This window comes from Symphalangus syndactylus, chromosome 17, assembly GCF_028878055.3.
Source record: "Symphalangus syndactylus isolate Jambi chromosome 17, NHGRI_mSymSyn1-v2.1_pri, whole genome shotgun sequence".
Classification (NCBI taxonomy): domain Eukaryota; kingdom Metazoa; phylum Chordata; class Mammalia; order Primates; family Hylobatidae; genus Symphalangus; species Symphalangus syndactylus.
Window position 1 is genome coordinate 10,961,250 of NC_072439.2, and position 23,242 is coordinate 10,984,491.

At 62.8% G+C, this 23,242-nt stretch overlaps 2 protein-coding genes across 3 annotated transcripts; one reads left to right on the forward strand and one right to left on the reverse strand.

Annotated features, from left to right (window-relative positions):
* Window positions 1-1,975: 1,975 nt before the first annotated feature.
* On the reverse strand, window positions 1,976-5,415 carry LOC134733280 (uncharacterized). Its single transcript, XM_063622292.1, has 5 exons — window positions 4,333-5,415; window positions 4,112-4,203; window positions 3,344-3,632; window positions 2,497-2,626; window positions 1,976-2,103 (listed from the first exon to the last, which is right to left on the reverse strand). The coding sequence occupies exons 1-5, from the start codon at window positions 4,522-4,524 to the stop codon at window positions 1,976-1,978; spliced, it is 831 nt and encodes a 276-aa protein (XP_063478362.1). The 5' UTR covers window positions 4,525-5,415.
* A 648-nt stretch (window positions 5,416-6,063) lies between these two features.
* EFNA2 (ephrin A2) lies at window positions 6,064-22,397 on the forward strand. Of its 2 annotated transcripts, XM_055248157.2 has the most exons (4): window positions 6,083-6,683; window positions 16,018-16,331; window positions 19,663-19,728; window positions 20,939-22,397. In XM_055248157.2, the coding sequence occupies exons 1-4, from the start codon at window positions 6,124-6,126 to the stop codon at window positions 21,058-21,060; spliced, it is 1,062 nt and encodes a 353-aa protein (XP_055104132.1). In that variant the 5' UTR covers window positions 6,083-6,123; the 3' UTR covers window positions 21,061-22,397. The 2 variants fall into 2 exon arrangements, with proteins under 2 accessions (XP_063476097.1, XP_055104132.1); XM_063620027.1 differs by lacking the exons at window positions 19,663-19,728; window positions 20,939-22,397 and adding an exon at window positions 18,077-18,386 and having other exon boundaries at window positions 6,064-6,683.
* The last annotated feature ends 845 nt before the right edge of the window (window positions 22,398-23,242 follow it).

The following is a 23,242-nucleotide window of genomic DNA, read 5'->3' on the forward strand; positions in this document are numbered from 1 at the left end:
TTCTCCAGCTTGCTCCCAAGTGAGGAACCCATCTCCAGCTGCCTGGGATGAGGCCTTGCCTGTCAGCATCTCTCTTCCTAGAGAGAACTCCTATTCATCCATCAAAGCCCCTGCTCCAGGGCCCCCTCCTCTATGCCATCTCTTCAGCCTGGGTCTCATGGGCCCTGCCCTAGAGGATCCCCACATCACCCTCATGGAGATCTCTGGCAATGATTCCAGGGAGCCCCAGAGCTCTGCTGTAGGAGGCTGGAGTTCCCTGCGGCCTGGGCCCCCGTGCCTGACACTCCTTCCGCATCTGCCTCCTGTGGAACTTGGAGCCTGAGACCCCATCCCGGGCAAGGTGCTTAATCAGCTTCCCTGGGGCCTTGTTCTTCCTGCAGGGGACTGTGTCTGGGTGGAGTCCAGCTCTGGCCTGTCATCCTGTCCCCCATGAGGTTAGCCTTGGAGAGACCGTGGTGCGTGGGTACCCACAGCCTGAGGTCTCCCACAGGCAACCTGTCTGAGCCGCCACTACCCTGTCATGAGGAGGAGCTGCCACCAGGTGGCAGCCTTGGGCCGCCCAGTCCCCTGGCTGTCTCCCCGGTCCTAACCCTTCGTGTGGGAAAGCGAGTCCAGCCCATTTGTCACTCCACTTCCTGAGCCCACGGTGTCCTCACATCCACCAGGGGATGGGCAGTCCCCCAGGTTTGCGTCTTGCATACCTGCCGACCCTCCCTGTCTGCCGCCAGGGTTGGGAGGGGCTGTCTCCACTGGGGGCCAGGCTATCGCCCCCCTCAGACCAGGGTCCCCTGTCCTGGTACTGTCTGTTCCCTTGGGCGTGTCCGTCTGACCAGGCCTGCCAAGACTTGCTCACATTTCTCCTTCCCCCTCCAGTGCCCCGGGTCCTTCTCTGCCCCAGCCTCAGCTGCCGCTTCCAGGAAGTCCTCCCTGATTGCCCACCCCAGCCTGTTCTTAGGGGAATCCTGCAGGGAAAGTTGTGGAAGCAACCCTCAAAGTGAGGGCAGAGCCCGAGGGAGGCCCCCGAGACTGCAGGTGGGGAGGGCAGCTTGGCTCAGCTGGCTGTGTGTGGGACTGGGGACAAGCAGGTCATACCTATGCCCCGGGCTCTGCTGTTCCCCATCTGTCTGGCTGTTGCGTCTGTCTCCAAACTCTCCCGTTTGCATCTCTCCATCTGCCTCCTTTGTCTCTGTCCATCTCTATCTCCATGTCTGACCCTCTGGGATGCGCTTTTAACAGGCGCGGAGACACCGGCCCCGGCCCCCACCCTGTGATCTGCGCCCCCCCGTCCCACAGCTCTGAGCGCTTTCACCAGCTTCAAAAGGCACATTAATTACTCTAATGAGGTCAGGAGAGACCCACGCTCTGCCATCCGGAGTCGGAACATGCCGCAGCCCCCAGCCCAGCCGCCGCCCCCTCGAGCAGGGAGAGGGGCTCTGCTGCCTCCGTCCCCTCTGCCTGTGAGGGCCCGTCAGCCGCGCTGCGCCCCGCGTTGGTGCAAAGTAATTGGCAGCCCCCCAAGGTTAATGCACTGTTAGCTGGGGGTGCTCCCGGGCTCAGAGCCGGAGAGGGGCCTGTCAGCGAGAAATGAAAGGCCCCAGGTCCCGGCTGGTGCTCAGCCTGTGTGTGTGCGCGCGTGTGTGTGCCCGTGGGAGTGCGTGTGTGTGCGGGTGCCTGGGAGCCTGGGGGAGCGGGCAGTGGCTTCCTCCACCTCTCCCATGCAGACACGCAGGCACAGGCACTAACAAAATACAGCCTTGTAGACACATGCTAAGCAACGCGGACAGTTCCATGGATGGGACGGCCGCAGCCCCGCGGGACACGCAATCACACACATGGGTGTGACCTGCTCAGGTCCTAAACCCCCACCCTTGCCCCTTGGTGTGCCCACTGGACAAGCAGCATATCAGGTCCCTGCCTCTGGGTGGGGGGTCTCTGCTTCAGCAGCGGGTCCGGCCCACGCTGGAGTCCAGTGGACTCACTGCGCGGCTTCTCTGCTTGTGAAATAGGGACGGGTGGGCGCTGGGGATGTGGCCTCAAAGGCGGGATGTGTTGGGTTCTTTGCAGCGCCGGCTTGTGTCCGCAGCTTGAGGCACGACGTTCGTCCTGGGGAGATAGAGACAGAGCTCCTCTGCCGCGCTGGTGCCAGGGTGTCCCAAGGATGCGGCCCCATGTGCCAAATCACAGTCACTCGGGTTGGCAGGCGACGGAGGGCTCTGTGCCTCTTCTAGGGGTGCTGAGACCCCTGTACCCTCGATTCCCCACCTCCAGGGATCTCACCCCCAGGTGCCCATCTCCTCTGTGGGGGGCCTGAGCCACCACTGCCCCCACATTAAGGCCACTGATGTCCCCGTCCCAGGCCAGCCCCTGAGAAGCACCCAGTGCTTTGTTGTGGGACACAAAACCACACGTGGCTGTTCACGTTACTTCATTAAGTTACATCAAACTGAAGGTCCAGGTCCTCAGTCGCCGTGGGGAGAGGTCTGGGGTCTCAGTCACTGTGGGGAGCCAGAGGCTCCTGCTCTGGACAGCGATTGGTGGAGGCAGGGACATTTCCTTTGTCTTGGGAAGTTCTGGACGCTGGTGGTGTCTGTACACTGGAGAACGGGTCTGTGTTCAGGCCCCGGACCTGAAGGTGGGATGAGGGAGAGAGGAAGGAGGAGGAAGGGAAGGGGGGGGAGGGAGGGAACAGAGTGTGAAGGAGAAGGATGTGAATGGAGAGGAAAGATGGGAGGAGAGAGGGAGGAAGGAGGGAAGGGGAGGAGGGAGAGGAGGGTGCAGAGGATGGGGGAAGGGGGCAGGAGGGTGTGAAGGGGAAGGAGGGAGGAGGGAGGGGAGAGTTGGGAAGGGGAGGATGGTGTAAAAGAAGAGAGGGAGAGAGGAAGGAAGGGAGGGGGTATTAAGGGGGAAGAGAGTGGGAAGGGGGAGGAGGGAGGGGAGGGTAGTATGAAGGGGGAAGGAAGGAGGAGGGAGGGGAGGAGGGTGGGAAGGGGAGGAAGGAGAGAGGGAGAGAAGAGGGAGGGGAAGGTGTGAAGGAAGGAGAGGGGATGAGGGAGGGGAAAGGTGTGAAGGGAAGGAGGGAGGGGAGGAGGGTGTGAAGGGAGGAGGGAGGGGAGGAGGGAGGGAGGAGAGTGGGAAGGATGGGAACTGGGGAGGAGGGAGGAGGGTGAGCTGGGAACGGGGCTGTGCCTGTTCTTTTCCACCACTGGCTGCAGGGATTGCAGGAATCTTGGGTCAGGGGGTGGGGATTTTCATGTTATCCGCTGGAGAAAGGGATACATTTTTATTTTCAGGGACAGTGACCCAGCCCAGGGGAACTGCCCCGACCCCTGGGCTAAGTGCAGACCCCAGCTCCGTGCTTCGCAGGTGGGCCGATGGACAGCGGTCGGGCTCCCACCCAGAGTGGAGCCTGTGACCTGCCCAGGCCCCAGCGCCCCGTGACCCCTGCCGCCTGATCCTTGCCTAGCTGAGATGGGGCTTCTGAAGGCTGCTGGCAGCAGGGCAGGCAGCGGATTGGGTCCAATTTATTCTGTAATGAGAAATTCTCCCCGCATATTTTTAGCTTCCTCCTGGCGTCGCGGCCTTTGAAGGCTGAGGGGCTGCGGGGCACTGATCCCAAGCCCTGTGGCCTGGCCCTGTGGGCAGTGGGTGCTGGGCGCAGGCTGGACAAGCCCCTTCCTGAGTCTGGGTAGAGCCCAGGCCCAGGAGTGCACAGCAGGGGGCGGGGCCAGACCCCATGACGCCCTTTACTGGCTCATGGCCAGGGGCTGCCGGCGACCCTGGATAACCCTGACCTTGGCTGACCCCTGTTCCCAGAGTGAGCCTGATCTCTGACCCTTGGCTCCACAAGAAGCTGACTCTGACCTCCGGCCGCGGCCGCGTCCCAAAGCTGGGACAGCTCCCAGCCCCAGGAGGGAACAGGGCTTCTTGGGCCCCCACAGTGGTCCCCCTGCGACACGGGTTTGCCGGGGCAGCCTTGCCCAGGGCCAGGCCTCAGAGACGCCCTGCCCTCTCCTCCCCTCCCCGGGTCCTTCCTCTAGGAGCGGCCAGCGGGCTCGGGGAGGTTGAATGGGGGACGCACCGCCTTTGTTCCCGTCCCTGCTTGGGCTCTGACCTTGAGAGAGAGACAAGAACAGAAGGAAAACGGAGCTTCTGCTCAAATCCGCTCAGCGGTGGCGGTGGCGGCGGCTCTCGCCTTGGTGGCCCCTGCATGCAAATGAGTGGCCCTGCCATGCCTGGGCGGAGGTGGTGCCCTTCCAGCTCCCACCTGTGCAGGTCCCAGTCCTGGTTTGAGAAGAGACCCCCTCCTCCCGACCCAGGCCCACCCCTCCTCACCCATGAGATCCCTTGAAGCAGGAGGGGGCTTCTGGTCCCAGGGCAGAAGGAAGCTTCCAGAACTCCCACCTTTTCCAGGTGGCATGCTGGGGCTGGGCACGCCAAGACCCCAGGATCACGGCCCCTTGTCCTGTGCTTGGGTGCAGCCGCCGCACCTCTGCTCTGAAGGTGCTCACCTCCGGGAGTGGCCATCCCTCTCCCTAAAAGAGCCCGACCAGACCTAGCCGCCCGGGATGCTTCTCCAGCCTGCCTGGGCTGCAGAGCCTTGTGTGGCTAGAACCCCAGGCCCTCACTCAAGGGGCGCTGAGAGAGTCTGTCTAGAGGGCCTGGCTGATGACTTAGGGCCTGCCTCAGCCACCACCTGGGACAGGTTCCCACCCTCCACTGAAGAGACACCCGGCCAGCCCTGGGCCTTCAACCTGGATGTCTGTAGTGGGGTCAGGGGATGAGACCTGGAGCTCAGAACAGATGGGCTGAGCTCCCTGGAGGGGAGAGAACTGAGAACCTTGTCCTGGCAGGGACGCTAGAGCACTGGGTGGGACAGACCTTCCTGGAAGAGCAGGATTTTAACAGGAAGAAAAAGTGGAAGGACTTCCCAGCAGGACCCAGCCTGAACAAAGGTCGGGTGGTGTGGCCTGCTGGGGAGTGGGGGGAGGAGGGCACGCAGGAGACACAGGACAGAGCTCACCACGTCTCAGAGCTGTGGGGCGGTGGTGGGTCCCGTCCCCACCCCAGTTTGCTGGGGCACAGGTTAGCTTGCCCATCTCTGGGTTCATGGTCCCTGCTAGGAGTTTGGGTAATGCCTCACACAGGGACCTTCAGGTCCAAGGGCTGTTGGTGTTTGCACTGCAGTTCCCTCTCCTGCACTGGGTCTGGTGAATGAAACTAATTCAGAGAGGTACAACACGATCTGGGCATCGCCAGCAAAGTCCAGCCAGCACTTGATGACAGCCTACCCTCCACAAGCTCAGAGTCTGGTGAGGGAGGCTGTGGCATGAATAAGGGCAAAAACAGAGGGCAGGCCAGGTGCAGTGGCTCATGCCTGTAATCCTAGCACTTTGGGAAGCCCCGGTGGGAAGATCGCCTGAGCCCAGGAGTTCAACACCAGCGTGGCCAACATGGCCAGACCCTGTCTCTATAGATTGGAAAAAAGACAAAATAGAGACCAGGCCCCCAGTTCCCCGCCTGTGTCAGCCTACCGGGAGGAGAAATCACTCGGCGTTCCCGGAACAGATCAGACCCCGGGCCTTTGCACAAGCTGTGACCCCGGGCAGCGACCCTCCCCTGCCTGCAGGATTCCCGCGTGGAGACTGATTTGCTGTCGGCCGGGGCTTCACTCTGGGCTTCTTGGATCCCATCCCCAGCTGCTCACACTCCACATCGGTCCACCTACTATGCGCCTGGCACCCTTAGGGCTGAGGTAGAGACTTACTCCATCCCCAGGGAACAGCGCGGGTCCGGAGAGGCGACTCCCAGGAGGGCCCCAGGGAGGTCGCAGCCCGAGCAGCTTTGGACTTTGGCCAGCGCCCCTCTGAAACTCTGCCCCGGCCCCCGCAGGCAGGCTGGAGTTGGCCGAGCCCGATTTGGGACGCGTGCGTCGCGGTTGGTGAGGCTGCGGATAGCGCTGGAACCGGGCAGGTGACAGGCCGGGGACCCAGGGCCGGGCCGGGTGGAGCGCGTGGGGGCGCGGAAGGCAGGGTGCGCCCCCGCCCCTCGGAGACCCCGGGCCGGGCCACGCGGATGCCCGCGGGGGGCGCGTAGAATCTGGGTCGCTGGGGCAGGCCCCGGGGGATGAGCCTGCGCCGGGGTGATCCGGGGCAGGGGGCGGGCGCAGGCTGGAGACCCCTGCCCAGTCCCCGCGCGGCAGGGGCACGGCGGGAGGGGGCGCCCGCGGCCCTCCCGGCGCTCGGGCGGGACAAAGGCCGGAGCCCGGGCCCCTCCCCGGCGGGTGCGGCGGCGGCGGCCCGCGCTCCGACAGTCCGCGCGGCCGGGTCCCGCGCCCGGGGCGACCCAGGCGCCCCGCCCCGCCGCCGCCTGACTTCTCGGCGCCCGAGGTCGCGCGCGCGGAGGCGGGGGCGGCCCGGGATCTCCAAGCGCCGCCGCGCCCTCCTCCCGCCCGCCCTCCGCCCGCCCGCTCGGCGGCGGCGGAGGAGGCGGAGACGGCTGGCAGGCGGCGGCCGGGAGAGCGAGCGCGGCGGCCGGACCGGGGCCATGGCGCCCGCGCAGCGCCCGCTGCTCCCGCTGCTGCTCCTGCTGTTACCGCTGCCGCCGCCGCCCTTCGCGCGCGCCGAGGACGCCGCCCGCGCCAACTCGGACCGCTACGCCGTCTACTGGAACCGCAGCAACCCCAGGTGAGCGCGGCCGCGCGCGGGGGCGCCCGGGGACCCCCCAACGCCCCCCACGCCGCGCCCGGCCTCGCGCCCCCCGAGCTCCGGACGCCCCCCACGCGCGCGCCGCCGCCGGGATGCGGGCGCCCGTTTCCCGCGGGAGCCCCCCAGGGAGTTCTGGCCCCCCAGAGTTTGGGGGACTCTCCCTTTCCGCGCCTGCCTCCCCCGGGGCACCCCATTGCCCTACGGACTGTGGGGACTCGCGCCCCACATCCCCCAGAGCGCCGACGTCTCCTGGAGTTTGGGGAACCCCTCTGGCACCCTCCGATGCCGGGTAGCCCCTGAGTAGCCTGCCTGGACTTGGGGGACCCCTGATCCACCCGCCTCTCTGGGGAGCCCCCTCGGTTTCGCATTCGGTGGGGATCCCCGGGGACCTTGGCACCGGAGGTGGGGGACTGTGGCCCTCGAGGGATCTCTGGGTGCGTCCTGCCCGCAGGTCCCCAGATGAACTTGGGGAAGTTGGAGTGTCCCTCCCTCTCGACCCAGCATCTGCTTCACTCCAGGGGGCCAAGGGCCCAGCTTTGAAAGGAGACTGAGGGGCCGGGGAGCTGGGGGTCAGCCCCGGGAGGGGAAGTGGGATGGAGTCCTCCCCTGTCCTCTGGGCGCTGACCGGGAAACTGAGGTGCAGAGGGGATGAGGGGCTGGCTCAAGGTCATGCAAGGGGGGGACTTGGGGCGGGACCCAGGTGGCCCAGTGCCCTGCCTGCCACGCCCGGCCGAGATGCCGCACCCGCCTGCCGCAGGTCCCCTTGTTTTGAACCAGGTCCGGGCCAGGCACAATGTGGGGGACAGGAGAAGCCCCCGTTGGTCAGAGCGAGAAAAGTTTGCCGGGGCCTGGCCATGGCCTGGACGTCGGCAGAACCCTCCGAGCCATCCCAGGGTCTCCACGGCCGAAGCAGGCTGCAGCTTCCCTGGGGGTCCCGTGGGAGCCGGGGCTTTGGGGGTCCTGGGGCTCGGGAGGGAGTCAGCCCCAGCGCTCAGGGTGTCACCGTCTTCCCAAGGCACACAGAGCTGCTCATCGGGGGCTGAGGCGGCCCCCCACACTCTTCTGCCACTGGTCACTTTCTCTCCGTTTTCCAGCCGCTTCCTGTGCCGACCGAGCCGCCCTCCGGAGCCCGCTATCCCTCCTTGTCCCCACTGTCTCCTGCTGTCCTCGGTCCCCGGGAGGAAAGTTGCATGAAGGGGTCTCTTTGAGGCGGGCTCGGGGACAAGGGCGGCCCGTGTTCCACCGTGGGGGTGGGGAACACGCACAGGCCTACCCCCCACCCTGGTGGACAGCCTTGGGTCAGGCCCCTGGGGGCTGAGGGCAGGGACCCCGGGCTGCTGGGGGATGGCTGGCCCGCCTCAGAGTGGGTCCCCGAGCGGCCTGCTGTGCTGGTCACATGTGGGTTTGATTAAGGCTGTCGCTGGCCGTGCGGGGAGTCCAGCGGGCAGCGCTTCCCCGGCCCAAGTTTTTGGTTTCAGCTGCGGAATCTCCCGTCCCCAGCGTGGCCTGTCCTTTGTTCTAGCAAACGCCAAACACAGGAGGACCTGGCAACCGGGGGAGGAAGGGGGTCGCCAGGGCCGCCCTGCTGCCCCACCTGCCACAGGGCTGCAGGCCGGACCCCCGGCCAGGGGAAGGAAGTGGCCTCCCCAGTGCCTGGCTTGGCCCAGCCACCTCCTGTTGCTCCGGGTCTGACCTGGTTGCCCAGCTCAGACCGCTGCCTGAGGGAATGGCCTTGCCTGTCTGCAGAGCCGACCTGGGCAGCACCGGGGCTGCCTCCTCCTTCCTCTCCTGCCTGCGGTATCCAGGGTTGCTGGGGACGGAGCCGACACCCTGCAGTTGAGCCCAGGGCTGGGTGAGCACCTTCCCAGGAAGCCGGGATCCAGCCAGAATCAGGGCTTTGTCGCCGACATCGGGAGTCTCTGCAGTTCTCAGATTTGGTGTCCAGGGGCACCTGCCCGGGACTTGTGCCTGGGTGGCAGGGGTGTCAGGCACGGCAGGGGGTGGTGCTGGGCCTCCGTATCCAAGGGGACCCTGTGGAGGGGACATTGGCTTGGGGAGAGGAGTGGCGTCAGCCAGCAGGCCTAAAGTGTGAGGCTGGGCTGGCTAGGGAGGGATGATGGGGTTGGGCAGGTGTGTGGGGGATGCGGGGACCCCAAGTCTTTGAGAGGGGCATACAGAAAGGCACTGGGAGATGGGGACAGCCGCGATGGGGGGCAGACAGCAGCGTGGGCACCAGGAGACCGTGTGCTCGATGGGGTCCGCAGGCCCAGGCAGTGCCGCAACATCGCTGGCTGCCCCTTCCGCCCATTGGCCTGGCACCTGTGCCCACGCGATGACTGTGTGGTCTGTCTCCACATCACACCTCTCTGCTGTGAGATGCATTGCCTGCACCCAGGGGGCCCCGCACCCACCTTCTTGGGCCGCTATAAGGTGGGGCCCCATTGAGTGGTCTGGCTGGCTGGCCCCGCCACCCCTACCAGTGACTGCACAGCGTCTGTCCGACCCACCCCCCAACCTGGGCTGGGTACCCCTGAGCTGGCTGCCAGGAGTCTCTGGGCCTGTTCCCAGCTGGGCCGCATTGGGCTGGGGCGTCCAGGGCTTGGACCTGGCCGGCTGCCCTCACCTATCCTGTTGGACCTGGCCGGCTGCCCTCACCTGTCCTGGCCACGACACTGCGTGTGCATTCCCACGGCTGCTCATGTGTGTTTGCGTGCATCAGTGGGGAGGGGTGGCATGCAGGTGTGCCTGGAGTCACATCTGGCTGTAGGTTACATGTGTCTGTGTGTGGCAGGAGGCTGCGTGAATCCACAGGGCACAGCTCTGGCGTGTTTGCACATGTGTCTGCGTGATTGCATATGAGGTGCGTGTGTGTTTGCATGAGTGTGCCTGTGCGTGGCACCCGCGTTTGCATGTGCACGCCCGTGCACAGAATGTCTGCAGTGTCTGAGGTCCCTGTGCGTGTCTGCCTGTGGCATGCATGCGTTTTGTCTGTGTGTGGAGTGCAGGTGTGTGTGCGTGTCTGCGTGGGGGTGCATGTAAGTGTGTCTGCCTGGGGGCAGTGCTGGCTGGCTGAGGGCCTGCAATGTGGGGGCAGTGGTGGCCCCAGCACGGTCCACAATGGCAACCCCGCTGTTGGCCCTCCCTCTCCTCCTCCCCTGGGGACGGGACCAGGGCCCGTGTGCAGACGGCCATCGAGCCTCAGAGGAGGGTGGACGCAGGGGCGGTCCCCTGGAGTCCCCACCTTCTGATTGGAAATCTGCAGCCATGTGGACCTGGGTTGGGGGCATTGGGTAGGCGCCTGCCCACACTGGTCATCTCTGGCTTCAGCCACCCTCCCGGGGTTCCCCACGGACCCAGTGGCCCTTGGGTGTGGGCAGCAGCCGGGCTCCCCTCAAACTCCAGATGGAAAATGGTGACCTGGGTAAGGGCTCAGTCCCCGAGGGAGGAGCCGTCCCCCGGCAGAGGGCAGAGGTGAATGGGGTGTCCCACTCCCCGTGGCTCCGCCAGCGTCCCCCGGACTCCGGGGGAGACGGCTTTGAAGGGGGTGATGCTGTGTTCTGCTGCATGAGAGTTTTTTATTTTGTTTGAGAGAAGCTGGTCCACTCGGCCCTGGGGGCTAGGAGAGCTGGCGGTGGGCCTGGGGGATTCGGGGCCTGAGGGTGGGGTCCTGGAGGCCGTGGGGTACCTGGGCTCAGACTCAGGAGTCTGGGAGACCTGGGCGTGACGTTGGGCAGGTGGCTTAGCAGCCTGGAACCCCCAGGCCTGCTCCGTGAAGTGGGGGTGACGGAGCCCTGCAGTGGGTGCGGCTCGGCCGATGGGGCCTCGTGTGGACCGGCAAAGGCCTGAGGGTGGTCCCAGGGGTTTAGTGTCCCCTCCCCAGAGGGGAAACCGAGGCAGCTCCTGTGGTGGGGAGGATGCTTCCGCCGAGGCACCATGGTCTCTTTGGGTCTCTGTCTTCCCCATCTCTGGGCCTCCTGGGGTGCCATGGGTGGCCCAGGCCTTCCGCCTCCACCACAGGCCTCCCTGGGCGGCCTCAGTTTGCAGATAAGGGAACAGAGGCTCCGTGGCGGGGGGCCGTGAATGCAGTGGGATTTGACCTTCCCCCGTCTCTGGGCTGACGTCTCCGCAGGTCTGCAGGGGACCGGCCCTACCTGGGTCCCTCGGGGTCACAGTGGAGGCAGCAGGTTGTGCGTTCATGGGGGTCCGGGTGGCAGCATTTCTGTGGAGCTGGTGGTTTCCTTGTCATCCATGAGGGTCCTGCCCCGGTGGCCGTGTGTTCCCCGGGACACGGCTTCTCTCCTCCTCGGGAACCGGGATGCAGCCAGGCCTTGCCCCTCGGTCCTGTGTGTGGGACCGGCCTCTTCTGCGGATGGGTCCTCAGGGAGAGCTGGGCTTTATACCTTGCTGGGGGAAGGGCTGAGCCGCTCCCGTCCCTGTGCCCACCGTCCCGTCGCCCCAGACACACGGCTGGAGGCCGCGGAGGAGCAGACGAGCCGGCGGGGTTTTTGCTTTAACCTCAAGCAGGCGTTTGAACTCTGTGGCCGAGCCGGTCCTGGTGGGGGGCTCACGCCACACCTGCTCCCAGACCAGGCTGGTGTGGGGTCTGGCTGAGAGACACAGCGGTGTGCCCCCCGAGCTCTGTGCACCCCTTGTCCGCCTGCCCTGTGGGTCGGGGGCCCCCACTTCAGGGACAGAGCAGCCGAGGCCCTGAGAGACAGTGACTCACCCAAGGCCACCCGGAAGTTGGGCACAGTCCAGGGTGTCCCACCTGGGGCCGGCCCGGGGGGAGGCAGGGACAGCCCTGGGAGGGGCAGGAAGGTGGGTGGCCGACGGCAGCTGCGCCTGCTGCACTCTGTACGAGGGCCACCCACGCCCACGGTGACAGAGGCCTAGGCGGGGCTGACCCTGCCCGGCCCATCTTTTTCCTATTTTGCTTCATTTCTAGGGCCCTGCCTCAGTTTACCCTCCTGCACCACAAGGCCGTACTTGTCCTTTCTCGGGCAGACCCTGCACCATCCCGGGGACTGATTTCCCTTCAGGTCCCACCCAGGTCCGGAGCAGGAGAAACAGCTCCAGTCCTCAGTCAGGGGGGACATCTCTTCTGTCCCTGGAAAAGCCAGATGTGGGTGCTGGCGTGGGTGCTGTCCTCCCAGCAGGTCTTGCTGGGGGTGGCAGGAGGGGGACGGGCGGCCTCAGCCCCACGCTGGGCTTCAGGACCTGGGCTGCCTGCTCATCCGGCCAGCCTGGGCCTCCCCGGGAGCTTCTCCACCCTGGAAGAGAGATGGGCACGGGCGCAGGCGTACCTGCCCACCCACGGGGTCCTGGCTGCTGGCCACACCGCTGCCTCAGTTTCCAGTCCTGGAAGGCAGCCCAGCCCACCCCCACCCCAGTTTTGGGTGAGATTCCTAATTAGTCGCTTAGCTATTAGTGTCTAATAACTTGACAATTGCCCGATTGGAGCTAATTAGCTCCAGGCCGCTTGCTGGAAGGCGGTGACAGCCGGGAGGCCCGGGTGGGCAGGAGGGGAGCCCTGCTGGGTGAGGCTCTGCCTGGGGCCTGGAGGGCTGCCTGGAGGCGTGGACTTTGGCACCCACAGGTTGAGTGAGCGTTGGGAGGAAGGTGTGGCCCGGCAGAGGGAACCCAGAGGAGTAAAAGCTGCCACCGCCGCTCTGTCTGGGAAAAATCCCAAATCAGTCATTAACCCCTTAGTGAGAATTTCAGTCTCTCTGCCGCTCCGGGGAGGATTTGCATATTGAGGCTTCATCATTAATGGAGGAAGCGAAGGCTTTGTCTGCCTCTCCCCAGGTGCGGTTTTGGGGTGGGGGTGGGGGCCCCCTCCCCCCTGCAGGCGCCACCCTCAACAGGGGCAACGCACCCTCCTCGGGCTCGCCCGCCAACTTGGAACCGGGAATGCCAACACAGCAAGGCCGCCGCTATTTTAGAGACGCAAAGGGAAAAATATGGCTCCACTCCGGCAGCAGAGCCGGGGGTGGGGGTTCCTCTGGGACCTGCCCCCCAACACACACACCTGCGGGCTGCTCCCCACAACTCTGGCATTGCAAAGTCCTCACCTCTTGACCTTTTTAATTCACTCGTTATTGAGCACCACTGTATGCAGGGCCTGTGTAGGGCCGTGGGGAAGGGACAGAGGAGGCCAACCTCGGGATCCGGGATTCAGACAGCAAACCCTGTAAAGAGCAGATGTGATATGGGGTGGGGCACAGGGAACAGCATTGCAGGCAGTGGGAACAGCACCTGCAGAGGCCCTTGGTGGGAACAGGGACAGCCGGGAGGCTGGTGTGGCTGGAAGGGAGGAGTCTTGAAGAGAGGAGGATGAGGAGGGTGGAGTGGATGTGCCACACAGGCCTGGAGGGGTGTGGATTTTATTCTGAGGATCAGGAATGGATGGAGGGGTCTGAGCCACTGCCAACGTGTTCCAGGGTCTGCTTTGCAAAAGAGCGAGGCTTGGGATATGGGGAGGCTGGACCCTGGCGGACCCTCGCTGCAGCCTGCAGGGGCCCGGGCACCTGGCCGCTCAGCCACACAGAAGCCTCGGTCTCTGACGTTTGACCGAAGGCAGAACGGGAGGAGACAACACAGTGGTGTCAGGCGTGGGGGAAGGAGGCACCACCGGGGGACCAAGAGGCCAGAGGGGGACCGATAGGGCTGGTGCTGTGGGCCCAGCTTCAGAGGCCGCTCTGTCTCAAGAAGCGTCCTGCTAGGAGCCAGGTTCTTTTTTTTGGGTTGAATGTGGCTCCCTGGGGATCACTGCCGGGACAGGAGGGGAAACTGAGGCCAGAGGGCTGTGGGGAGCCCAGATGCCCCTGTGGTCCCTCCACGGAGGCCTCCCCTACAGGGCGACCTGGGTGTGGGCAGTCCCAGGTGGGAGCTGGGCCTTGGCTGCCATCGACCGCCTGATCAATGGGCTTTCACTTGGGCTGGGCAGGAAGGAAAATGACTTTTCAAAAAGGCTGGAGCAGCTTCTGCATCGATCCCGCCCAAGGGGCCAGCGGGTCAATGAGACGCCTGTGCCCGGCCGGCCAATGGGGCAGCCTGAGGGGTGGGCTGAGGCCGAGCCTGTCTCCGTCTGAGCCTGTATGGGGGCTGCCCCCGTGTCTGTGGGGACGCACCCCGAGTGTCCAACAGCCAGGAGGACCATCCCCCTGCACGGAGGGGAAAGGGAGCCTCTGAGAGGAGGACGGACCTCGAGACCAAACCAGACCTAAGCCCAGAACTGCAAGGTTCCGAAGCCCCGGACAGGCCCCTGCCCCCCAGGCCTGGTGCCCGGGGGAGATTTCCCTGTAACACGCCCTCCCACTGTCCCCTGTGCTGGGCTCACAGGGGTGATGAAGGAGGCCTGGGAAGCTCTCCGTCCCTGGACGAATCCAACCAGGTAGGGAGGGGCTGGAGGGTGACTTCACTGCCTCCGCCCTCCTGCCTTGAAATTCTTTGCTCTGGAGATCTTCATGCCGGATCCCTAGTGGGAAACTGAGGCACAAGTGAGCATGCCTCCCTGCCACTTCTCACCCCTGGAGACCCAGGAACCCCCGGCCCCACCTGGCGTGGAATCTCGGGGTGGCGGGGGACCGGGCCGATGCCATCTGATAATCCCACCACCCTCTCTCTCGAGCTGCTGTGCCAATTAGTGCCCCCGGTGTGGGGCCTGCGGTGGGCTTACCCCTGCAGGCCGGGGTGGCGGTGGCTGTGCCGGGCCTAGAGGCAGTGCCAGGGCTGGGATCGGAGCAGCCTGCACCCACGTGCTGCCAACACTGGTGGGGCCTCAGTTTCCCCTGCCTGTGCATGGAGGCAGGAGGCAGCAGCGGTGTGGGGGACCCCCCATTCCTCCCTGTTCAGGTCTTTTATGTGCTAATAAGCCCCTCTCAGGGCCCCCCTGGTGCCCCGCTTGGCCCAGGCCGCCGGTTACGTGACAGGGGCCCCGGGGGCCACAGCCGGGAGATCTAAGGGCTCCTGCCGCCATCGCCCGAGGCGGTGAGGGAAGGGGAGCCGCCGGTCCCTCCCTCGGCTGACCTCTATCCTCACAGACGAGGCTGGGTCAGGGGGCTCCCTGGAGGAAGGGGCTTGCGGGTTGCATCTGGGGAACCTCAGGGCAAAGGCCTGGAGGCTGGGCTAGGGGGCTGAGGTGTCAGGAGTGCAGGCACCCAGGAGGGAGACCAGGAGGCCTCCGGATTCCGGGGCTCAGGGCTCGGGAGGTTTCTGGGTTCCTGATGTGAGAGGGTGGTGTGGGGCTCACAGGGTCACACAGGAGGGCAGGGGTGGGGCTGGGAGTGGAGCCCAGGATGCCTCCAAATTGGGCAGTGGGTGGAACTCTGTGGGCGGGGCTGGGGGGGGCGGCAGGTGAAACTCAGTAGGGGCTGGGAGTGGAGCCCAGGATGTCTCCGAGCTGGGCGGCGGGTGCGGGTGGAACTCGGGGGCGCTGATGCCTCCGAGCTGGGCGGCAGGTGGAACTCGGGGGGGCTGAGAGAGAGGGGGCGGTGGGTGGAACTCTGGGGGTGCTGAGAGAGAGGAGGGTGGAGGGATTCTTCACGCTAAGCTCCGTTCTCTTTGGGGAAACTGAGGCCAGGGTGGGGGCAGAACTTGCCCGAGAGCGAGCTGGAATGCCCGACCTGTGTCCCCCACGCTGCCTCGGTCCTTCTCAACAGGCGGGAGTGCAGAAGGAAAGCAGGGCTGGGGGCTGCCTGGAGGAGGCGGCACAGATGTTAAAGCATGTTAGGTAGATGCCAAGTTTCTGGAGAGGGAATTTTTGGTGGAGGGACAGCTTGTGCAGAGGCCTGGAGTCAGGAACCCCCCGCCGGCCTTTTGCACACAGGGGTCCAGATGTCACCCACCTGGACACCCACCTCGCTGCTGGCCCTGCCGTGGGGCTGTTGGGGACACTGAGGCAGGAGGTGGGGAGCAGTGCCAGGCAAGAGACCGTGGGCTCCCAACCTTGGAGCCCGCGGTGATCGGGGTGTGCAACCCCACCTGCTGACCGCTATCACCATTCAGGACCCAGGCGGAGTCCACCTTGCGAACTGACCCCTCCCCCATTCCCCGGCCTGACTTCCCCGTGCACCTGTCCCCTGAGCCATCTCTCCCCGCGCACCCTGACCCGTGCCCCATGCACCTGTCCCCTGACCCTGTCCCCCCTGGCGCACCCTGACCCGTCCCCCGTGTTCCTGACCCCGGCCCTCCCCGCGCACCCTGACGCGTCCCTCGTGCTCCTGTCCCCTGACCCTGGCCCTCCCCGCGCACCCTGACCCCGTGCCCCGTTCCTCGCTCCCGGCGCTGACCTCTGGCCGCCTTGTCCCCGCAGGTTCCACGCAGGCGCGGGGGACGACGGCGGGGGCTACACGGTGGAGGTGAGCATCAATGACTACCTGGACATCTACTGCCCGCACTATGGGGCGCCGCTGCCGCCGGCCGAGCGCATGGAGCACTACGTGCTATACATGGTCAACGGCGAGGGCCACGCCTCCTGCGACCACCGCCAGCGCGGCTTCAAGCGCTGGGAGTGCAACCGGCCCGCCGCGCCCGGGGGGCCGCTCAAGTTCTCGGAGAAGTTCCAGCTCTTCACGCCCTTCTCCCTGGGCTTCGAGTTCCGGCCCGGCCACGAGTATTACTACATCTGTGAGTGGGGTCCGGCCGGGGCTGTCGGGGCCCGAGTGGGCAGGGGCGCGGGGGCGGGGCCAGGAAGTGGGCGGGGCCGCGGGGTGGGGCCAGGGGGAGTGGGCGGGGCCGCGGAGTGGGTTCGGGGTCTTGGAGTGGGGCCAGGGCTGGCGCTGGCCACTGACCCACCCAGGTCACTGACCCCCCCAGACGTGAAGTGCATGATGGACGTGCCATCCTCCCAACCATCCCCGGAGGCCAGGACTTTCCTCGTCCTTCGTTGCATATGGGGCCAGGACTTTCCTCGTCCTTCGTTGCATATGGGGCCAGGACTTTCCTCGTCCTTCGTTGCATATGGGGAAACTGAGGCTTGGAGGGGGACTGAGGCTGCACTATTGTGATCTCGGGCCTCCAGCTCAGACCACTTGGCGGTTGGGCCAATAGACCTGGCTCAGCCCCCCAATAGCAAGACCAGGGTGCCCGAGCCCCAGCACACCGAGGAGGGAAACTGAGGCATCCGGAGCCCAGCAGGGGAGGGGAGCTTGGTGGAAGCCACAGCTAGGCTGGGTGCTGGGGCTTAGTCCTGCAATCCCAGCACTTTGGGAGGCCGAGGTGGGAGGATCACTTGAGGCCAGCGTGGACAACGTAGGGAGACCTTCTCTCTACAAAAACATAAAAACAATTAGCCGGGTGTGGTGGCATGGGCCTGTGGTCTCAGCTGTGCCGGGAGCTGAGGTGGGAGAGCTGCTTGGAGTGCATGAGCTCTGGTCGCTCTACTGCACTCCAGCCTGGGTGGCAGAGCGAGACCCTGTCTTTAAAAGAAGAAAAAGCCGGGCGCGGTGGCTCAAGCCTGTAATCCCAGCACTTTGGGAGGCCGAGGCGGGCGGATCACGAGGTCAGGAGATCGAGACCATGGTGAAACCCCGTCTCTACTAAAAATACAAAAAATTAGCCGGGCGTGGTGGCGGGCGCCTGTAGTCCCAGCTACTCGGAGAGGCTGAGGCAGGAGAATGGCGTGAACCCGGGAGGCGGAGCTTGCAGTGAGCCGAGATCGCGCCACTGCACTCCAGCCTGGGCGACAGAGAAAGACTCCGTCTCAAAAAAAAAAAAATAAATAAAAATAAAAATAAAAAAAAAATAAAAATAAAAGAAGAAAAAACCCCACAGGGCCCCTGCCACACCAGCTGCACCCAGACCGGGTAGGGGTCTCCAGGTCCTCCCTGCCCCGCACCCACCCCCACATCCACCCCCGCATCTCCCCGGGACCCATGCCAGGCTCGGAGACTCCCTGAGGACCGTGGGGTCTTCATCTGAAGGTTGGGTGTCGGCAGCCTTGGGGATATTCACATCTGCAGGACCCCATGGTGGGCCAGGCTGGGTGGGCCAGGCTAAGGGAGGCTGCCAGTCCCTGCTGTTTATGGGAGGTCTGAAACTGTCCTTTTTGTCCCCATGAAAGGCCCACGGGCCGGGCGCGGTGGCTCACGCTTGTAATCCCAGCACTTTGGGAGGCCGAGGCGGGCGGATCACGAGGTCAGGAGATCGAGACCACGGTGAAACCCCGTCTCTACTAAAAATACAAAAAATTAGCCGGGCGTGGTGGCGGGCGCCTGTAGTCCCAGCTACTCGGAGAGGCTGAGGCAGGAGAATGGCGTGAACCCGGGAGGCGGAGCTTGCAGTGAGCCGAGATTGCGCCACTGCACTCCAGCCTGGGTGACAGAGCGAGACTCCGTCTCAAAAAAAAAAAAAAAAAAAAAAAAAAAAGAAAGGCCCACGGCAGGTGGGGGAACACAGCAGCGCCGGCCGGAGTCCCGGTCCTGCTTGGCCATATCTGTGACCTTGGCGGGGAATGTGGGGTCCAGGCACTGCCCACCTGAGATGGGGATGATGGCATCACACTCGTGGCTTCCACCGTGGCGCTGAGACTGAGGGATTCTCGTGGAGTGGGGACCTCGGCTTCTCAGCATTTCAGTGCCCAAGGGATGGGGAGTCGAGGATCTGGGGTCTGTGCCCCCAGGCTGCAGGGGGGCCAGTGCCTGGACACCCAGCTCTTGCTGTGTGAAATTAAACTTTACAAGGCCCCATTGCCTCCTGTCTCTGCTCTAGTTGTATTTTCTCTTTTAATTCAGGGAAGAAGTGGGTGGGGGAGGGGGGAAGGTGTTTAAATTAAGGTCCCCATAATATGAGAAAAATTACATTTTTCTTTCTGAGATGGCAGTTTCATAAAGATAATTATTGTAATTATTCGTCCTATCTCTGTGATGAATGTTATTTTATTATGTGCTTTTTATCTTCATCTTCCAGTGTGAGGGGTTTCTAGGGGGCGGGCAGAGGTGGTGGCCATGAGAGCCAGGCCATCAGGGGCCCTGGGCCCGGCAGAGACAGCAAGACCACATCCATGTGTGCGTACACGTGGACCCACCCCTGTTCAATTGTCCACACGTGTGCACACCCCAGCGGCCCCGGCTTCAGGCATCCTTTTCCTCCTCTCTTGACCCTTGCAGATGCCCCCACTGCACTCCAGGACACTTCTGGGGGCCCAAAAGCAGGGGCAGTGATGCTGGAATTTGGGGCGTAAGAACCAGATGGAAATAATCTTTCCTGGCCAGGCGCGGCGGTGGCTCACGCCTGTAATCCCAGCACTTTGGGAGGCCGAGGCGGGTGGATCACCTGAGGTCAGGAGTTCAAGACCAGCCAGGCCAACATGGTGAAACCCCGTCTCTACTAAAAATAGAAAAATTAGCCAGGCATGGTGGCATACATTTGTAATCCTGCTTACTTGGGAGGCTGAGGCAGGAGAATCGCTTGAACCCGGGAGGCGGAGGTTGCAGTGAGCCGAGATCGTACCATTGCACTCCAGCCTGGGCAACAAGAGCAAAGCTCCATCACAAAAAAAAAAAAAAGAATCTTTCCCAGAGACTCTACTGTGTTGCCAGGCGGGGCCCAGAGGGGGAGCGGCTTGTCCACAGGCTCTCAGAGGCAGAGATTTGAACCCAGGTCAATCATTTCACTATTATTATATCACCTCTTTGCTGATTGCTTGAAAACAAATACATCATTTTCCGAGCTCACCCTGTGCTGCCCTGGGGTGAGGCAGAGCAGAACAAAAACACAGACATCCCCAGGTTCTGGGGTAAGGATTGGACAGACGGAGGAGCAGGGGGGAATGTGCAGGAGACTGCTGGGAAATAGGGGGCATTGTGTCTGGGGCTTTGATGTACGATTAGGAGTTTTATGGGTGGCTCTCCAATTGGGGTCAGGGTTGATTCACCAAGGTGGGGAAGGGAGTACAGCCCCAGGAGGTCTCAGGCACCAAGAGCCACTTCCCCACTCATCCCCATCCCCTCTCTTCTAGCTGCCACGCCTCCCAATGCTGTGGACCGGCCCTGCCTACGACTGAAGGTGTATGTGCGGCCAACCAGTAAGTGCTCAGGGGGACGGGCAGGATCCAGGCCCCCACCCCTGTGTCCTAAACCCACAGAACCAGTGAGTGTTCAGAAGAGCCAGGACAGGGGGCCTCGGGTTTCCCTATCTTGCCCTGCCTTGCCCCAGCCTCAATTTCCCCATCTGACGAACATGTCAGACCTTCGAGAGTGAAGGTTAGCTGAGCGCAGTGGCTCACGCCTATAATCCCAGCACACTGGGATGCTGAGGTGGGAGAATCGTTTGAGCCCAGGAGGCCGAGGCTGCAGTGAGCTGAGATCACACCACTGCACTCCAGCCTGGGTGACAGAGCAAGACTCTGTCTCTAAAAAACAAAGCAGGCCGGGTGTGGTGGCTCACGCCTGTAATCCCAACTTTGGGAGCCTGAGGCACGTGGATCACCTGAGGTCAGGAGTTTGAGACCAGCCTGGTTAACATGGCGAAACCCCGTCTCTACTAAAAATACAAAATTTAGCTGGGCCTGGTGGCGGGCTCCTGTAATCCCACCTACTCAGGAGACTGAGGCAGGAGAATCACTTGAACCCGGGAAGTAGAGGTTGCAGTGAGCCCAGATTGTACCACTGCACTCCAGCCTGGGTGATACAGCAAGACTGCGTCTAAAAAATAAAATAAAAATAAAAATAAAAGCAGAGTGGCTGGGAACGGTGGCTCACACCTGTAATCCCAGCACTTTGGGAGGCTGAGGCGGGCAGACCCCAAGGTCAAGAGATGGAGACCATCCTGGCCAACATGGTGAAACCCCGTCTCTACTAAAAATGCAAAATTAGCCAGGCGTGGTGGCACATGCATGTAGTCGCAGCTACTCAGGAGGCTGAGGCAGGAGAATCGCTTGAACCCGGGAGGTGGAGGTTGCAGTGAGCCCAGATTGTGCCACTGCACTCCATCCTGGTGACAGTGAGACTCCGTCTCAAAAAAAAAAAAAAAAAAAGAAAAGAAAAGAAAAGAAAAATAAAGCAAAAAAAAAGATTAAAGAGTGAAGGTTGAATTCAACAGCCAGGTCCCCCACTTGAGGCCAAGTGACTTTGCCCGGAGAGTGGGCATCGGGGATGGCACCAAGAGGGAGCTGAGGGCCTGCCCGGTGGGGTGATGAGCCCGTTGGGCAGATGTGCACCCTGAGGGCTGGCGGCACGTGGGGAGCCGAGTGGGGTTCAGGCCGCCGCTGAGCGTTCTGTCTCTGCCACCCGCAGACGAGACCCTGTACGAGGCTCCTGAGCCCATCTTCACCAGCAATAACTCGGGTAGCAGCCCGGGCGACTGCCGCCTCTTCCTCAGCACCATCCCCGTGCTCTGGACCCTCCTGGGTTCCTAGTCCCAGCCCCGCAGGACGCCGGCCCTGCCTGGACAGCCCCTCCTGGACCGCCTGACCTCGGCCCTCCGGACCCGGCTGCGGCCCCCGCCTCCGAAACCAAATAGAGACGCTGCTTCTCCCTCGCCTGGTGCCGCCCACGCCGGGCAGGGGCCATCCACCCGCCCCGGGACCAGCCCTCAGGGAGAGGACGGCCGAGAGCCCCCCAGCCCGAGGCCCGAGGGGCTGGGGTGTCGATGCAGCCCCTGGCCAAGCCATCTCTGGGGCGTCGGAGAACCCTGGAACCTCTTGGCGATTTTTTTTTGTTTTTTTTTAGTGTATTTTTCGTGGTTGGATCAAAAAGACTTGAGTTTTTAATTTAATTTATTCCCTGCCATTGCAGCGGGGCGGGGTCCCTGTGCCCTGGCTTGGGAGAGGGGAATGCGTTACATGGGGTCGGGATCACAGCTGCTCCCCTCTGCTCTGCACCCCACTTGTGGGGTTCTGGCTGCAGCCCACCACGGACCCCCCTGGTGCTCCAGGTTGGGTGAGTCTGAGCCAGAAAGGGGTACGTGGTGAGCACCCCTAATTGTGACTGGGGGGACCTCATACCCCATCGCCCACCCCCGTCCTCCTGGTTATTTCCTCCCAGACACTGTTTTGCCCCAGCGCCCTTCGGAATCACAGTCCCCCCGTGTCTTAGAGACTGCTTTGGCTGATGCAAACAGCCCACTACCCATCTCACCCGCCTCACACGGTCCCCTCCGAGGCCGAGAAGACCCTTCTATTCCTGTAAATAGAGCCAGCAAGTGCAAACTGTGATTTCATTTTCCAGCTATTCCTGAGGACGGACTGGACCGTTTATGTTTTTTCAGCCCTTCATGGGGGTCTTTTATTTTGGTGGGGGGGGGGGTGGACTTTTAGAGTAGAAGCTGCACTTTGCAATAAGCTCCTTTCGTCTGTCAGAGCCCCTCTCTCAACTCTGTGACCTGATAATGTTTCTAAGAAAAAGAAAAAAGGACAAAAGGGAGGGAACCACTACCAAAAAAATAAAATAAACTCCTCCCCGAAGATACTTCAATGAAGGAAACACACACATTTATACGGATTTCATATTTCTACCCGCCTTTCCTGACTCTGTGTTTTATATATATTATATATAAATATATATTGTGTACGGCCGCCGGCCGGCGGCTCGAGGCACGCCCGGTGGTGGGGGGTGGGCAGAGGGCTTTTGTAGGGGGTCGGCAGGGCGGGCCGCGTTGCCAGGCCTGGAGCTGGCGACCGGGCCTCCCCTCTTCCCGTCACAATCAACTTTGGATTCTGTATTTTTTTATAATAAAATGAGCATAAGCCTCAAACGCGTGTGTCTGTATGTGGGGGCCTTCCCCTACTTGAAGGAGAGTTGTGCATTCCTAATTTGGTGGTGGATGCTGGGCGTGGTGGTTCACTCCTGTGATTCCAGCACTTTGGGAGGCCGAGGCGGGCAGATCGCTTGAGGTCAGGAGTTCAAAACCAGTCTGGCCAACACGGTGAAACCCCGTCTCTACTAAAAATACGAAAAATAAAATAAAAGCCAGGTGAGGTAGTGCACACCTGTCGTCCCAGCTACTCGGGAGGCTGAGGCAGGAGAACCTCTTGAACCCGGGAGGTGGAGGTTGCAGTGAGCTGAGATCGTGCCTTTGCCCTCCAGCCTGGGCGACAGAGCGAAACTCTGTCTCAAAAAGGAAAAAAAAAAAAATTAGCTCGGCGTGGTGGTGCGCAACTGTAGACCCAGCTACTCGGGAGGCTGAGGTAAGAGGATGGCTTGAGCCCAGCAGGTGGAGGCTACAGGGAGCTATGATCACACCACTGCACTCCAGCTTGGGCAACAAAGCAAGACTCTGCCTCAAGTAATAGTAATAGTAATAATAATAATTTAGAGGTGGGTCTGGAGTCTGCTGGGGAGAGGGGTGCGGCTTTGAGGAACCTCTGGGGATCCCCAGAGCTGCGAACCTGACTGATTCATTGGTTCTCGTGCATCGTTTTGGGGTCAGGCCTTGGGATAAGCATTTCATAGGGCCCGTATCCTTCATAGCCATCCATGGGCCTCAGTTTCCCTCTCTGGGAAGTAGCAACAGCCCACCTAGGGCTGGGAGGGGGCGGCTGGGAGGATGGAGGGAGGAGACGGGGCTTGTGCATGGCTGGCCCCCGGGACACGGCTGGC

Bases quoted from the DNA above. Each gene is read 5' to 3' on its own strand.
- LOC134733280 (XM_063622292.1), bottom strand. From the start codon at position 4,524: ATGGCCACTCCCGGAGGTGAGCACCTTCAGAGCAGAGGTGCGGCGGCT. The intron at 3,633-4,111 runs GTCAGAGCCCAA...CACTGCCCACAG, and splicing joins GTTCTTGTCTCTCTCTCAAG to GGCCAGGCCACAGGGCTTGG. The intron at 2,104-2,496 runs GTGACTGAGACC...CTATCTCCCCAG, and splicing joins GGAGCCTCTGGCTCCCCACA to GACGAACGTCGTGCCTCAAG.
- EFNA2 (XM_055248157.2), top strand. From the start codon at position 6,124: ATGAGCCTGCGCCGGGGTGATCCGGGGCAGGGGGCGGGCGCAGGCTGG. The intron at 16,332-19,662 runs GTGAGTGGGGTC...CCTCTCTTCTAG, and splicing joins CCACGAGTATTACTACATCT to CTGCCACGCCTCCCAATGCT. The intron at 19,729-20,938 runs GTAAGTGCTCAG...TGCCACCCGCAG, and splicing joins GGTGTATGTGCGGCCAACCA to ACGAGACCCTGTACGAGGCT.